The sequence below is a fragment of the Beta vulgaris genome, chromosome 9 (assembly GCF_026745355.1).
Source record: "Beta vulgaris subsp. vulgaris cultivar EL10 chromosome 9, EL10.2, whole genome shotgun sequence".
Taxonomy (NCBI): Eukaryota; Viridiplantae; Streptophyta; class Magnoliopsida; order Caryophyllales; family Amaranthaceae; genus Beta; species Beta vulgaris.
Window position 1 is genome coordinate 51114321 of NC_079210.1, and position 16629 is coordinate 51130949.

Here is a 16629-nt window from a genome sequence, read left to right on the forward strand (position 1 = left end):
TTATTTCAAATTTGACAAGTTCTCTATTCCCGTTTTACTAAACGCGATGGGATCGCCCAACGGGCTAAGGGACTATAAAATCCTTTATAAATAAATTTTTAATTAGGCTTCTAGATTATTAACAACAAATTATGAATGGAAAAACTCAAATTAAATGATATTGTTACTCCCATATATTGCGAAGATTGTAGATGGAAATAAGTGAATAATTTTATACTTCCTCCGGGTTTTTTACATGTCACACTTTTGAAAACACGGTTATCTAAGCAAAATTTTAATTGAAGATTAAGCAAAAGTAAGCATGGGGGATTAAAGGGAATGGGGGGCCACCAGTGACCCACCGCTTCGACCACCACAACCAATTAACACCACCAATTCGACCACTCAAAACATAATTCAAACACCCACTCCCCTACAGCCCCCTTCCCCTGCTGAACGCACAACCCCCCTTCCCCTGTTGAACGTGCGCCCCCCTTACCCTGTTGAACGCGCGACCCCCCTTCCCCTGTTGAACGCGCAACCCCCCTTCCCCTCCCGAATTGCGCAACCCCCACCTCAGAAAAATTCATCGCCATTGTTCCTCACATCTTACAAAAGCTCACCTCAAAAAAGATGCAATCTCTTACTGATTTTATGTAGATCTTATCCCCAACTTTTTGGGGTTTTTTTTTGAATGGAGTGGGGGAGGGGGCTGTGGGATTCAAAGGGCTGAGGGAAAGGATTGCGGGCTGGGGTCGGGGAAGGGTATTTGCATGGGTGGAATGTTGGGGGTTTTGTGTGGGCAAGGGATGGGTGAAAGGGGTTGTTGCGGTGGTGGGGAGAGGGATGCGGGAGTGGGGGAAGAGATTGGATTGCTTGGGTAGGTGGGGGAGGGTGGTGAAAGAGATAGGGGAGAGTGGAAGTCGGTGAATGGTAGTGATGGATGGAAGAGGAAGGTTAAGGGATTATTTATTTGGATTTATTAATTTAGATTAGTATATAATGAGGTTAATTTAAGTAGTTTTAATTTTGCATAATTGTTATAAGTAAAGGTTAGTTGGTAATTTTACAACATAAAACTTTCTATTTTGGAGTAGAAAAAAGTGTATCATGTATTTTGTGACTCTCCATTTAAGGAAAGTATAGCATGTAAAAAAAAACGGAAGAAGTACATAATTGTTCAAAACAATTTTAAAAAAAATTATACTTAAAGTGCTAAAATTAGCCATGACAACCTAGTAGGTACGTCAAAAGCAAAAAGAGGAGCAAAAAGAATGAGAATTTGGACTTAAAAACAAAATTTATTTTTAAATAGATAATAGGTCAACATGGGTGAATATAGTAATATATCACCAAAGTTGCCATTTTTAAAAATAGGTAAATCAGATTTGAGATTAACATGAATATAAACATGTATATTGAGATTTATATATGGTGACTATATTTCCTAAAAAAAAAGTTAAAAAATGACATAAGATAAAACTAAAAGAATATGTTGACATAATGTTTTTTGATATCAGCCTTGACACATTTTAAGTAACACTAAAATGGGTCAACAGTAGGTAGGTTCGCAATAGGTTCCGACAAATCAGATCATTAGCCATCTCAAAGTTGAGTCATACTAGATATTTTTTGAGTTTAATAGTTCTTAGGTGATTTCTCAGGTGTTGTCAAACACTTAAATGGGTATAGACTGTTCATTTTCCACTTATCTAGTTTAGTTTCGGTCAATTTGTCTTCGCATCGAGTTTAGATGGTTCAAGTTGTAGAGCACCAAGTCAATTATTATTTTTTGATTAATATAAATATGAATTATAGTTAGTTCACTGTCTCCATCAAATTATGTCATAACCAACAAATCAAGTAAATTAACAGTCAATTTATTGAATCCAGTCAAATTCTGACCACGATATAATTATATCAATGTAAAACTAAGGAATTGAAATAATTATTGACTAATATTTCAAAACCTAAAATTATTTTAAATCAATAGATTTTTATAGTTGTCTTTACTAATGACCACCATAGATTTTTCACAAATGCAAATCAAGGGCAAATCAAGGATACATCTCTATTATATAAGCCAATACATGGGGGACACAAAAAAAAAATAGGGGATAAAAATATAAAGACAATTTTTCTACCAGATTAATTTTATTTTCTACTTCATATATTATCACACGTTATTGCACGCATTGCGTACATGTAAGGCTAGTTGAGATAATGACAATAAGTAACTCTTGTTGTTGTCCCTCTAGGTTCTCTCTGTGCGAGGGTGTATCCCGGGGAATACCTAGGGTTTTGTCCTTCTGTGAAGGCGGTTTTCTCGATTTTCATCGAGAATTCAATCACAATTCATCATACAAACTGTATTTTCAATCATAAGTCAAGTAGCATCTTTATTGTAATAGTTCATAGCGATGGAAACATATGGTAGCGAAAAGGAGGATGGGAGTAAAGAAGATGAAGTGATTTGGGACATTGATAAAAGTAATGAGGATGAAGATAAGACTTCATTAATGCTTGTTGGAAAAGTTTGGGCCAGGAAAAATGTCAATGCTAATGCTTTAATGGAGACGATAAAAAAAATATGGCAACCAGTGCATGGCATGGAATCGAGGAGATTGGATAATAACTTGTTCTCATTTCAACTGTTTCACTGGCGTGATAAGGTCAAGATAATGGAGGGCCAACCATGGCATTTTGATAAGAATGCGATGTGTTTGAGCGAGATAACTGCAGATGGTAAGCCCTCTGAACTCCAACTTCATTCACTGCCTATGTGGGTGCGTTTTTACAATTTACCATTCAAAGGAAGAGATAATGATACAAATGTTCAAATGCTTGCAAGCAAGATAGGTACCCTTATAAAAATTGATAAAGAGGAGACTGTGGATATTACTAGATCAATTAGGGTTCGTATTGTAGTTGATATTAGAAACCCCCTCAAGAAACATGTTACACTCAAACTACGAGGAGGAGACTCTATGCAAATAAATGTGAAATACGAACGACTTCCGTTATTTTGCTGCATTTGTGGGAGAATCGATCATGGCGATCGGGATTGTGATGAGAATAGTGGGGAGCACACCCCTAAAAAGCGGTTCGATATTTCGATAAGGGCATCACCATGGAAGAGGGTTGGAATTGAAAGAAATCAGGTAGGAGAGACGCATGGGGGAGTAGCAAAAAAGCTGTTTGTAACTATGCCCATGAAAGTGAAGGAAAAACAATTGAAGGAAGAAGAGGAGATGGAGAAGCTTCGTAAACAGGTGGGGGAAATGATGCACAAATTAAAAACGGTGGAGTTAGATTCCACTCGAGAAGGTGGAGTGGGAGAACAATCTAATCAACTCATTGAAGGAGTGCATTCTGGAAAGGATAGAAGGGGAAATATGGGATCCCAGGAGGTGATGTTTAATCACATTGAAGGGAATAATGATATAGCAGGTCAGACTCAGGATCAGATGAAGGAACAACCACACATAAATCCTGAAGTTACGAAACAAGCCAGCCCTGGTAAAAACAGAAAAAAGAAATGGAGTAGAGTTGTTCGAGAAGAACCGAAAGATGGAATTGAGGCAAAAGGGTTAGGAATAAAACGAACCCATGAAGAGCTTGAAGTGGCAGGGCATGGTACAGTAGAAGGAGAGAATGGTGCTTCAGTCAAAAAAAGAGTGATAGAGATCACAAACCAAAATGTGGCGAGCCCCACAAAATGGGCTCTTAGTAGTCCATGATACACACCCTCTCATGGAACTGCAGAGGGCTGGGGAGTGCCCATGCAGTTAATGCGTTCCGACGCATAGTCATTACTGAACATCCCCATATTGTATTCCTAACTGAAACCAAACTAAAATCGTTCGAGTTCGATAATGTAAAAAGAAAAACACATTTTGACAATGCTTTTGTGGTTAGTTGTGAAGGGGAGGGAAGGAGAAGAAAAGGAGGCTTGGCTCTCATGTGGAATTCGCCCATGGATGTGACTATCAAATCATACTCTATGAACCATATTGACACTCATGTTGCGAACTTGGTGACGGGGGGATGGCGATTCACGGGGATTTATGGTCATCCGGAGGAGGAGAATAAAATAAAAACTGGAGCTTTGTTGCGTAGCTTGTGTAATGATACACCGATCCCGTGGCTGTGCGGAGGTGATTTTAATTTAATGCTTTTGTCATCGGAAAAACAAGGAGGAAGTGAGTTCAATACCAGGGAGGCTGAAATTCTACGCGAAGCTGTCGATGCGTGTGGGTTCCTTGATCTTGGTTTTGTGGGCCATGCTTATACATGGACTAATAATAGAGGAGGGGAAGACAATGTGCAGGAAAGATTGGATAGATTTTTTGTTAACCAAACTTGGAAAGATTTGTTTCAAGGTGCCTTTGTGACACATCTTACTAAGAGACGATCAGATCATCTGCCACTATTATTGTGCATTAAGAAACAAGTTCACACAACAAAAAAGCCATATAGAAAGAAATTGTATCGATTCGAAGAAATGTGGCTTCGTGATGAAGAATGCGGAGTAATTGTTAATAACGCCTGGGGTGCCGGGAGGGATGTGCTAGCCAAACTCAATCAAACAGCGAACCAGCTGGGTTCATGGAGCAAAAAGACATTTGGGGAATTTTCAAAGGAATACAGGAAGTGTAAATCCCAAATGGAGGAGTTAATGAGTGAAGAGCAAACTACGGAAACTATTGATCGGATGAGAGCAGTGGATGATAGGATGAATGAACTGGAGACTAGGGAGGAACTTTACTGGAAACAACGTAGTAGGCAAGAATGGTTAAAGAGTGGTGACCGAAACACGGCATTTTTCCACGCAAAAGCTAAACAACGGGTACGACGGAATAAGATTGAATCTATCCGAGATGAAGCGGGCAATGTGTATGATGATGAAATACAAATTTCTGAAGTGCTTGCTAGCTATTTTGAGAATCTTTTCACGTCTGGGCTTACTGTCGAACCAGAACCGGTCCTTAATACGGTTGAACGAGTTGTGACAGAGGATATGGTTGCTATGTTAAGTGCTCCGTATTGTGGGGAAGAAGTTCGAGAAGCTTTGGCCCAAATGCACCCTACTAAAGCTCCTGGCCCTGATGGAATGCCAGCGTTATTTTTTCAGAAATTTTGGAGTACGGTGGGGGACGATGTTACTAGCACGGTCTTGGAGGTCTTGAATAACGGAGGTGAGGTAAGTGCTTTTAATCAAACTCATGTTGTGCTTATACCAAAAAAGAAAAAATGTGAGTCTCCTGTTGATTACCGGCCCATCAGTTTGTGCAATACTGTGTATAAAATCATTTCAAAAGTGATTGCTAATCGCCTAAAAAAAATTCTCCCTCACATTATACATGAGTCACAGAGTGGTTTTGTTCCTGGGAGGTTAATAACGGATAATATTTTGGTGGCATACGAATGTTTTCACTATCTCCGAAAAAAGAAAACGGGCAAGAGAGGTTTTCTGGGACTCAAATTAGATATGAGCAAGGCGTATGACAGAGTGGAATGGGTGTTCCTAAAAAAGATGTTACAAAAGATGGGATTTCCAGATCGATACATTGATAATGTTATGAGATGTGTGACATCAGCCTCATTCTCGGTATTGGTGAATGGGCAACCTACCCGATGTTTTTCTCCCAGTCGAGGGCTTAGACAAGGCGACCCGCTTTCACCCTTCTTATTTATTATATGTGCGGAGGGCCTCTCGGCGCTTTTGCGAGATGCAGAAGCAAAACAGATGATTCATGGGGTTAAAATAGGAAGGAGGGTGGAGTCTATTAGCCACTTATTTTTTGCGGATGACAGCTTGTTGTTTGTTCGAGCTTGTGAGGAGGAGGTTGAAAAAGTTATGGATATTCTTTCTATCTATGAAGCTGCTTCTGGACAGAAACTGAATATGGAAAAATCCGAAGTCTCGTTTAGTCGAAATGTTGAGCTTGCAAAGAGAAATATGCTTCAGATGAAGTTATCTTTTAAGGCTGTTGAGGGACATGACAAATATTTGGGATTGCCTACGTATCTAGGTAGTTCTAAGAAAAGGATTTTTCAAGTTATTCAGGATAGAGTGTGGGAGAAGCTAAAAGGATGGAAGGCAAGTTATTTATCTCAGGCTGGCCGTGAAGTATTGATCAAGTCGATAGCGCAAGCAATTCCAACTCATGCTATGCAGTGTTTTGCGCTACCTCATGGGATCCTTGATGCGATTGAGAATGCTTGTAAGGCGTTCTTTTGGGGTCAAAAAGAGGAGGAGAGGAAAATCACTTGGATTGCGTGGGAGAAGATGTATGGCTCAAAAAAAGAAGGGGGTTTGGGTTTTCGCAATATGCGTCTCTTCAATGAAGCTTTATTAGCGAAACAAGGATGGCGTATCCTAACACATGGCGAATCACTCATGGCAAAAATTTTAAAAGGTAAATATTTCCCTCATACCTCTTTTCTGGCAGCAAAAGAAAATCCTCAAGCAAGCTACACTTGGAAATCGATTTTAAATGCAAGGAAAGTGCTTGAAAAGGGCCTAACAAAGGTGATAGGAAATGGAGCTACAACTCAAATATGGGAAGACCCGTGGGTACCATCATTACCACAATTTAAGGTTCGACAACCACAACATCTACAAGATCATGACCCCCATTATGTACGTGATTTAATAGAGGGGGGAAAGTGGAAAATTGGGAGCTTGGCAGCCTTGTTTCATAGTGCCGATGCCGCGGCCATTCTTAAAATACCTCTTCCCAAATATGATACATCTGATGATTGGACATGGAACTTCTCGAAAAATGGCGCTTACACTGTAAAAAGCGCATATCATATGTTGTTGAAAGAGCGAAATCGCAATCACGCTTCGGGGTCAATGGTGAGGGAAACTTTTGATTGGCGAAAAGTGTGGAAAGCAGGAGTGTTTCAGAAAATCAAAATGTTTGTGTGGCGTGTATTGAATAAGGGGGTGGCGGTTCGAGAAGCTCTAGAGCGGAGAGGAATGCCACTAGACACGACATGTCCCATGTGTGGGGAAGGGAAAGAGACAATAGAACATGCACTGTTTACGTGCCCGGAAGCGCGAGGAGTGTGGTATTACTCCATTCTCAGGCTGGGAGTGGACGGCTTGGTGGTAAATACTCTATACGAGTGGATTGCTGGGCTCGCAAAGGTGTATAGGGAGGATGAGTGGTGGAGTCATTTTTGGGCTTTGATGTGGGGTATTTGGTGTCGCAGAAATGCTTGGGTGTTTGAGGGTAAAAAATGGGAGATGATGACTATCCATGATAAAGCTACAAGCATTGTCAAAGAAGTAGAGAAAGCTAAAGAATGTAGCGACACTCTTGGGACGAGGAAGGAATGGAGTAGCAGATGGAGCAAGCCGGAGTCGGGAAAGTATAAGATAAATTCGGATGCAGCTATGTTTAGTGATAAGGTGGGATTAGGAGGCGTGGTTAGGGATGATGTGGGTGATGTGGTGGTGGCAACCTGCAACCCAGTCGAAGGAACTTTTGACGTAGAGATAGCGGAGGCTATGGCGATGCGGCATGCTTTAATGATCACTCTTGAAGCGGGATTTAGAGACTTGGTGGTGGAAACAGATAACATGAAGCTATATACACACATGTATAAGGGTATTAATGAAGCTACAGCTTTTGGGAAAATTACAAATGATTTTATGCATCTAAGCAAGTCTTGTAATTCATGTGTTTTCTCTTTTGTAAAGAGAGGAGGTAATTGGGTGGCTCATAAATTAGCCAAATACTGTAGTAACATTCCAAATATGTTAGTTTGGCTCGAAGATTATCCTCAGATAATAGATCAGGATGTAAGGATGGATTTGGAGTTATTATCTGAATAATATGGTTTCGTTTTTACTGTCAAAAAAGAGATAATGACAATAAGTAGTTAATCACTCTAGCAAATCTAGATGGAACAACGTGGCACTTCCCAAAACCAACCATCTCACCTCCCCTCACTAACCCTTCTAAAATACACACCACGCGCATGCGCATCCTAGCACTTCAAACCCACCAATTACAACACTTACAAGCCCAACAAAAGGATAACCATCACCCAGGGCGCACGTTAGAGAAAACCAACAACAAAATACAACTAACCCACTTCAAGGGCGCCAAAATTAACTTCCCACATTTTCCAAATGCGCCTCTTCCATTCTCTCTCCTCAAAAAACCCCATTTTCATACCCGCCAATACTTCAACCGCCAAAAATTCTCCTTCAACCCGATTTAAAATGACGGGTGCGAGTACGGGTATGGATACGAGTGCGAGTAATTGTAAGTCTTCCCTAATGTGGTTCAGAAAGGGGCTCCGAATCCACGATAACCCGGCTCTCGAACACGCTGCTACGGGTTCAAATTTTGTGTACCCGGTTTTTGTGATCGACCCGCATTACATGGACCCTGATCCAGATTCGTTTTCCTCCGGTTCGACGAGGGCCGGGGTGAACCGTATAAAGTTTTTGCTTGAGAGTTTGTTGGACTTGGATACTAATCTTAGGAAGATTGGGTCTAAATTGTTGGTTCTTAAGGGTGAGCCTGGAGATGTCTTGATACATTGCTTGAAACAGGTTTATTCTTTCTCCTTTCTTACTTTTGGATTTTATTAAAGTAAATTTCTACCAAACTGAGGCTCGTTGGTTTGAAGTTGGGAAGCATAACTTCCCATGAATTTGCATTGTCCATGTAATTTTATTTTTTAGGAAGTACATTTTTTTATTTGATTGAACATGGGAAATTCTTTTTCTCACGAGAAGTTCTACTTATTTAAAGGGGTCTAGGTAAGTTATTTCCTCCATTTTATAGGAAATAGAGCTTTCTAAGAAGTTCTATTTCCCATGTTTTTGCCAACCAAACAACAACACATATATTACATCGCAGGAATTCTAATTTTCCATGCATTTGAAGGTTAACCAAACAAGCTCTAAATTAGTTGCATAGGAAATGGTATGAAAGAATAAAAATGACACGTGTAAGAATCGAGTTCACTAAGCATGGTACACCCAGGGGTATTTTTGTAATAAATTAGAACTTCAGGTGCTCATTTGATACCAAATTTGTTCATATGAGTATTTTGCTCATTTACTCATTTGCTCATTTTGCTCATTTTGTAATAATAATGTTTGCTCATTTTCTTAAATAAGTAGAACTGTTTGCTTATTTGCTCATTTGTTCATTTTGCTCATTTGCTCATTCGTTCATTTTGTTCATTTGGAGAAAATAGTCTTGGGTGTACTATGATCATGATACAGGTGTACTATAAATATTCTCGTAAGGATCTATTAACAAATGAATTAAATTAATGTTTCTTTTGATTATGTAAAGCAAGTGTTCCAACTAATTTATCAAATCAAAAATACCATTGTTTTAGTATACACTCGTCAAAATCTTGGTATTCGTAATACTATTTTTGTTTAAGAAACAATATAATTGGTTGGAGTCTTGGAGACTTACACTCTCTCTCCTTCTATCATGTGATTAAGGCTCGATTCTTACTCCTTAGAAAGCGGGACTCAAATTTCCCCCACTATCCACTGATAAGAAGGTGCAATACAAAAGTGGAAAGTTTTTGGAGAAAAATGAAGTTTGGTTTGTTAACAAACTATCTAAGAAATTATTAATGATACAATTGTGTATAACTTTTGTTCCATACTTCAAACAACTATAATCATTATCTAAATAAAACGAGCTCGAAATATGCTATGAAATTAGACCCACATATTAGCATCACTTGAACATGACTATGCTAGGGACCATCGCACACTTCCTCCTATCCAAACAAAGTACTACGATAAACTTAAATATCTTTAAACTAATTTAGAATCATTACAAACTTATTACATAATACCTACCAAAATAGCAACATCATATTATATTACTTCATAATTTGTAGTTTTTTGACCTTAAAAGTCAAAACATCCTCTTTTAATCTGAAATTTTTGAGTTCATTGCATGTACCATATGAACAGTTCAGATAATATGGCATAGTTTCACATGATTACATTGATTTTATGTAAAAGAGTACAACAGATGTTTTACATTAACTTTACATAACATTGATTTTGCATTTCTTCTTCCCCCTTTGGTTGTGTGCAGTGGAACATAAAGAAGCTTTGCTTTGAGTATGATACTGATCCATATTACCAGGCTTTAGATGCTAGAATTGAGGTAATGTTGAGCTTGTTTATTTCTTAAGTTCTCTAGCATCTACATACCCAGGGCAATTATATTACTAGAAACTCTTTTGATCTCCCTCGATTTAATTGTGTATAAAATGGTGTCATATATTGGGATATTGTTCTTTTCAGCTGATCTTATTCTAACAACTAGAAGTTGCTATTCACAGAAATATACATCTCTAGCAGGAATTGAGGTTTTCTCTCCTGTGAGTCATACGCTTTTCGATCCTAGAGCTGTAATAGATAAGGTAAAGTAGACCCTGTTATTGACAAAGATAAATTGATTAACATTGCAGCATGTGTTGTTGCAAGAAGGTACTTCTTTTTATTGTATGTTTCGTCTCTTGTATTGTATTGTATTGTATTGTATTGTATTGTATTGTATTGTATTGTATTGTATTGTATTGTATTGTATTGTATTGATGGTGGAGGTTCACATTGAAGCTCCCTTACTTTGGTTGAAAAATCGTTTAGGCTAATTTTGGTGTTTGGATTCCTGTTTCCATTACATTGCAACAGAATGGGGGAAAGCCACCTCTTACTTACCAGTCATTTCGGAAGGTTTCTGGTCAACCTTCTTGGCTATCTTCCCCACTTTCAAATGGACCGTTGTCGATTCCTTCCCCTGGGGATGTAGAAGATTTGCAGATTTCAAATGTTCCTACATTGGAAGAACTTGGCTACGTAAATGTTGGACAGGTTTGAAATCTTGAAACTGCTAGTTATATAGGGGCTTTTCCCTTTTAGTTTGTGTTTACATGAAGTATCAATTATGAATTGCACTTTGCAGCAGGAATTTTCTCCTTTTAAAGGTGGTGAATCTGAAGCACTGAAGAGGTTGAAGCAATCACTTGATGATAAGGTATGATGCTACCATTTGGAGAAATTTGATCGCTCTTTTTTAATATATTCAAGTGCTTTATTTTGATGTGTAACCTACTTGGGTGCATGCTTCTTTTTGCATTGGTGGAGTCTCAGTCAAATAATGTGTATGGTTTGCTCAGCTTTTTCTTTGTTTCTTATTGTATGAGGTTGATGTAAATCTAGCATTAATGTCAACATTGCAAAGATATGGCAAGGTACTATTTGGTTTCTAGTTTGTAATAAGGGTAACTTAACAAATTGAAAGCATGTCACTGTGGTGGGTGAGTTCTTAAGTAACTATGGTGTTATAATATAGGGAGGTCAGAGGTGCTCTATACTATGAAGTTGGACGAAAATCTCACTTGGTGACATAGTATGGAATTGATGTATATAACCCCCATATCTTCAACTAGTAAACCTTTTATTCTATACTTCCTCTTCTTCCTATATCACTTCTGTTCCCTTTTCCTTTTTGTCCATGGCGTCCTCCTCTGTCATCACTCCCACTCCTTGGAGTGTTACATCCACCACCACCATCACACCTAGTCACCTACAGACCGACTCCTTTAATATCCACCCTTCTCTTGGACCTCCTCCTATTCTCTCCCTTTGCTGCCCACTATAATTATTTGTCTCCATGTATACTATCTTGATACCGTTATTTGTGGTGTTGTGGTGTGTAGTAGCTAAACATTGAGAGTGAGAGAAAATTATCTTCTTTTCTTATTCTATTGGGTGGCATGCAAATTTATCACCGTTATGGTAACAGTAATACCCGTGGTTACAGCTGAAATGTTGTGGAAGCAGCATCTCACATGGACAAAAATTGGAATTTTTTTCACTTTGTTTGCATTATAAGAGTTTGGGAACATACTTTTGGATTACATTTGAATATATAATATTTTAGCATCTTATCCTGCTGTCTTATGAAGAAATTAGAGGTTCTAATTATTCCAGAGTTTTGTTTTACTTATGTGAATCTGAATAGTTTCAATGCTCTATAAACAATAACAAATGGCCGAGGTGGTGAAACAACAGTCTACAGGGGACACCTATAGTTTTGTAACGCTTTTTACAAGATTGTTTTTCTTGGAACTCATTTGTGAAAATCCTTTGTGAAACATCTTGTACTTAAGTTTGTGAGGGGTGGTTTTGAAATAAAATTGTGATCTTAGTCATATAACTTTCACAAATAGCTAATGCATAACAAACTTTACTGGAATTGAAAGTCTTACTGAACTTCTGCTGTAAAACCATCTTTCTGAAATTCTAGAAAGTTTCGAAATAGTGACATGTAAGTAGATAAAACCTTAAACCACTCCCCTGAACTTTTTCCTAACAATTTGTGCTTTTGTCACAGAGATGTCTCCTAATGGAAATATTATCCTCTTCATAGCAGTTATCTTACAAGCAGCTCTAAATTTCCTGTTTTGACTAGCTTGACTAGAGCCAGCTGACAGTTGTTCTAGTGTTTCTTAGATCTGTGTGTTTATTGTTCTTCTGTTTCAATGGAGGTATGTTTGCATAGTTTTTAATGGTCTTTCAAACAGTTGTCTTGTATTGTTTCTTGGATTAACTACTGAGCATTATGAATTTCTTTTTGAATGAACATGTTATTTGCTGAATTGTTACTTTTTCGTTCCATCGCTCCAGGAGTGGGTGGCAAAGTTTGAGAAGCCCAAAGGGGACCCCTCTTCCTTTCTAAAGCCTGCAACTACTGTTCTATCACCATATCTGAAAGTAAGTGACGAGCTAAGAGTTGCATCAATTACTATAATTTCTGCTTCTGAATTGTGGCGTGCAAGTCTGAAAGATCGGCTGGAGACTGATTTTTTTTTTTTTTAAAAGAACACTTCTGATGTTTCTCTTTGTTGTATCTTGTGCAGTTTGGCTGTCTATCTTCCAGGTACTTTTACCAATGTATTCAGGAAAGTTATAAGAATGTCAAGCATCATACATCTCCACCTGTTTCTCTTCTTGGACAGGTTAGTTCTGGAGTTTGTGACTAAAGATGCCTTCAATTATGTAACTTTTCTGAACTGTAGTTCATAATGTACAGCTGTTGTGGCGTGACTTCTTCTATACTGCAGCTTTTGGCACTCCCAATTTTGACCGCATGACGGGTAACAGAATATGTAAGCAGGTATGCTACGAGGGGTATCTAATATAGTTCTGCCCTTCACAGGTTGCCTTTCTGTTTGAGGGATTTGCCTACGTCTCTTTATTGCTAAAGTTGAATCGTGTAGGTGAGGGTTCTGCAGATTTGTTCTTTCAGAAAAGTTGCTTGATGATTCTTTTGGCTGTTTCATTACTTGACAAAGCGCTTGTGTGTTGTCCATTTTCTGTATTGTACTTTGTAGGATCATGCTTGCATTTGCTTGGTAAAGACAAGAATAATCCCTGAAGCACAGTTTTTCTTCGAACAAGACCAATTTGATCATCACTGCCATACTTCCTTGTCTTACAGGACCATGCTTGCATCTGCTTGATAAAAAGCAAGAGAAGTCCCTGAAAAGTAGTTTTGCTTCTAATGAGACCAATTTTAATTGTTACCATCATGTGTCCTAGACACCTAGGTTTATCCTGATTCCTTAACCCTTTTCTGACTGATTACTCTTTGAGGGACTGTTACTATTCCTTTCAGTAAAATATGTCTACTTTGGGGGAGCGGTTTGATTAGCCACGAACCTCTTTGATTCTGATGGTCCCCAGACTTTATGCGCGGAACTGTCTGCATAGTAATCTAAATTCGAATTAGATATGAAATTCTGGTATAGCCTTATAGGGGATAACATACGCTTTCGTTGGTTACATCATGTCCTTGGTGTTTGTTTCTCTTGTTTATTTTGTGAAGTAAAATGCAGTGGCTGTATAGGCTTTAATTTCAAGATCTGTAGCACTCTCAGACTGCAAAAATATCATCTCTCTTCTCTAGCTCCTTTTCTTGATTATAACCATCATTTGTCTTTAGATTCTTTGCATGAGAAAGCTAAATTGTTTGCACGTGGTCTTGTCACTAGTAAAATTTATTGCCAACATGAATTCCAATCTTAACTGGTTTCAGTGCTGTATTCATCTTTACTTTGTATCTGTGATTGAATCTCACCTATGTTTATCTGTCACATACAATTACATTTGCATCTTCCCTTGCCTACTAAAGAACTAAGTCTGTTCACGTCTTCATGACATAGATTCCTTGGAATGAAGATAGTCAGCTTCTTGCTGCTTGGAGAGATGGAAGGACTGGGTATCCTTGGATTGATGCCATCATGGTACAGGCAGGTATCTTCTTTTGATGTTGGTATACCGTATACGTAATCTTTTAGAGTTTCTGTAGCGTAGTTCTATAATGCTGAATTTGATCAATGTCTTGCAGCTTCATAAATGGGGCTGGATGCATCATCTTGCTCGGCATTGTGTTGCATGCTTCCTTACCCGTGGTGATCTGGTGGGACTTGAAAGCTCGATCTATTCTTCTTTTATTCTTTTGTTTCTTGTATATCTTGTTCTATTCTGGACCTTTTAGTTAATTCTTTTCTTGCAGTTTATCCATTGGGAGAAAGGTCGTGATGTTTTTGAAAGGCTATTGATCGATTCAGATTGGGCAATTAACAATGGAAATTGGCTCTGGCTTTCATGCTCCTCATTCTTCTATGAGGTACTTTCAACTTCTTCATGTTATATGGTTTACTTACAGATTCTATCAAGTATCAGCATAAAAAATCTTAAGAAGTTGCCAGCTTCTCATGGGCGTAATGCATGCAATTGGTAGTAGTTTTTTCGCTTCTCCCAACAGCACTATGAATGAAGTTTGTTTTCACTGCTTTATGCTATATTTAGATTTTAGATGAGTGTAAGATCTCTTTTATAATTCTACAACATATTGAAGATTTTTCTCGTTTCAATGAAATTATGTGAATCAAATATTCTATGCTTCAGACACTACAAAAAAAAGGATATCTGGTTTAGTTTGTTTTTATGTAAAGTTGATATTTGGGATCGGAGCTATCAACGATCATAGTTATGCACTTATGCTACTCGGAGAATGATATGTATGTCAATTTTTCTCTTTACAGTATCACAGAATCTACTCGCCGATCACATTTGGAAAGAAATATGACCCAAATGGGAATTTTATCAGGCATTTTCTTCCAGTATTGAAAGGTATCATCGAGTTCACTAACATTTTGCTTTGAGATACGTTTTGTATGATTATAAATGGTATGATTATAATGAATTCTGAGTCATTTCATTGATCAGATATGCCAAAAGAGTATATCTATGAACCATGGACAGCTCCCAAGAGCATACAAGTAAAGGCTAAATGCGTAATTGGAAAAGACTACCCAAGCCCTGGTGAGTGCTCTAACCATATAAACCTCAAGATGCATCAAGCTGATATGCAAATTTCCTTGAAATCTCTTCCAAATATTTTTAGTTGGTTGATTTAATGACAACTCCTTAGAGCAAATATATCTTGCAGTTCACTATTCGCGCTTGGAACCTGATTTGTGGTGAAGATAACTTCTATATCTGAAACAATCGATTTGCTTCGACATACCTTTTAGTTTTCTGTTGCTGCTATGCCTTTTTTGCCTCTTATTGTTCAAGCTTTCTTGTACTCTTCCCAAGCATAAGTGACTCAACTTTCCAAGCTATGACCTTGTTTTTCTTTTATACATATCTTTGTGGCTTATAATATAATCTTGTGCTTTATCTTACCAGTGATTTCCCACGATTCTGCAAGCAAAGAATGCAAAAGGAAGTTGGCAGAAGCATATGCGTTGAATCGCCAGTCAAATGGCTCTGTTAGTGAAGATGACTTAAGTAAGTTAAAACGGAAATTCGACGAAGATCAGACGCAGGAACCAAATGTTAAAAAGCTAAAGCTAAAGCAAAAGTTGATTTATCAGTAGACGATAGACAGAGCAAGGCCGATACTTTTGACTGAGATAGTTGTGCACTTCTGCATATCCAAAAACTTGTCTTGTGGAAGTTCTTAGCCCAAAGGGAGTTCTGTTCTAGTGTTAAGCTGTTTAAGAAAATACTTCACTTACCATTACACATTTATACGACTCTTTCTCGTTTTCTGTTGGTTTTGTTTTCTATGTATTGTAAGAACTCTTAAAGTTTCGTTAAGTTTGTTTGCTTGTTGTAGATGTAGTTGTATTAGTATTAGGCTGTAATTCCGTTTTTATTTAATGTACGATTTCTTGATGTCAAAAAAAAAAAAACAAAAAAAAAAGACTTTGTACGTTGATCTTATCAGCTAGATTAACTTTTATCCAAGTTTAGTTGGATAGTTTTGTCTTCTTTTAATCTGTATGGCTTTTATATTGTTCCTGTAAGTCTTGCAAGCTACTCTGATTGCCTCTAAAATAAACTCATCAAACACAAACGCTTGGCCCTTGCTGCCTTGCATCAGCCACCCGCTATGCACAATTACTCATGGACTATTATTCACGAAACTAATGGAAAATTGTTTCTATAATTCAAGATAATAATGGAAAAACAAACTAAGAACCTGTTTTAAAATCATTTTCAGGAGTTATTCCCTGGGAGTGTTTGGTTCACATGATTCTGGTATCAGGTATGGGTTT

At 37.9% G+C, this 16629-nt stretch overlaps 1 protein-coding gene across 2 annotated transcripts; it reads left to right on the forward strand.

Moving 5' to 3' along the window:
* Positions 1–8021: 8021 nt before the first annotated feature.
* Positions 8022–16168, forward strand: LOC104904602 ((6-4)DNA photolyase). 2 transcript variants are annotated; one of them, XM_010692896.4, is made up of 14 exons: positions 8022–8557; positions 10083–10154; positions 10333–10413; positions 10685–10864; positions 10959–11027; positions 12683–12769; positions 12916–13014; positions 13089–13172; positions 14221–14307; positions 14406–14477; positions 14574–14687; positions 15106–15193; positions 15290–15385; positions 15755–16168. In XM_010692896.4, the coding sequence occupies exons 1-14, from the start codon at positions 8129–8131 to the stop codon at positions 15943–15945; spliced, it is 1749 nt and encodes a 582-aa protein (XP_010691198.2). In that variant the 5' UTR covers positions 8022–8128; the 3' UTR covers positions 15946–16168. The 2 variants fall into 2 exon arrangements, with proteins under 2 accessions (XP_010691198.2, XP_010691197.2); XM_010692895.4 differs by having other exon boundaries at positions 8024–8557; positions 10956–11027.
* The last annotated feature ends 461 nt before the right edge of the window (positions 16169–16629 follow it).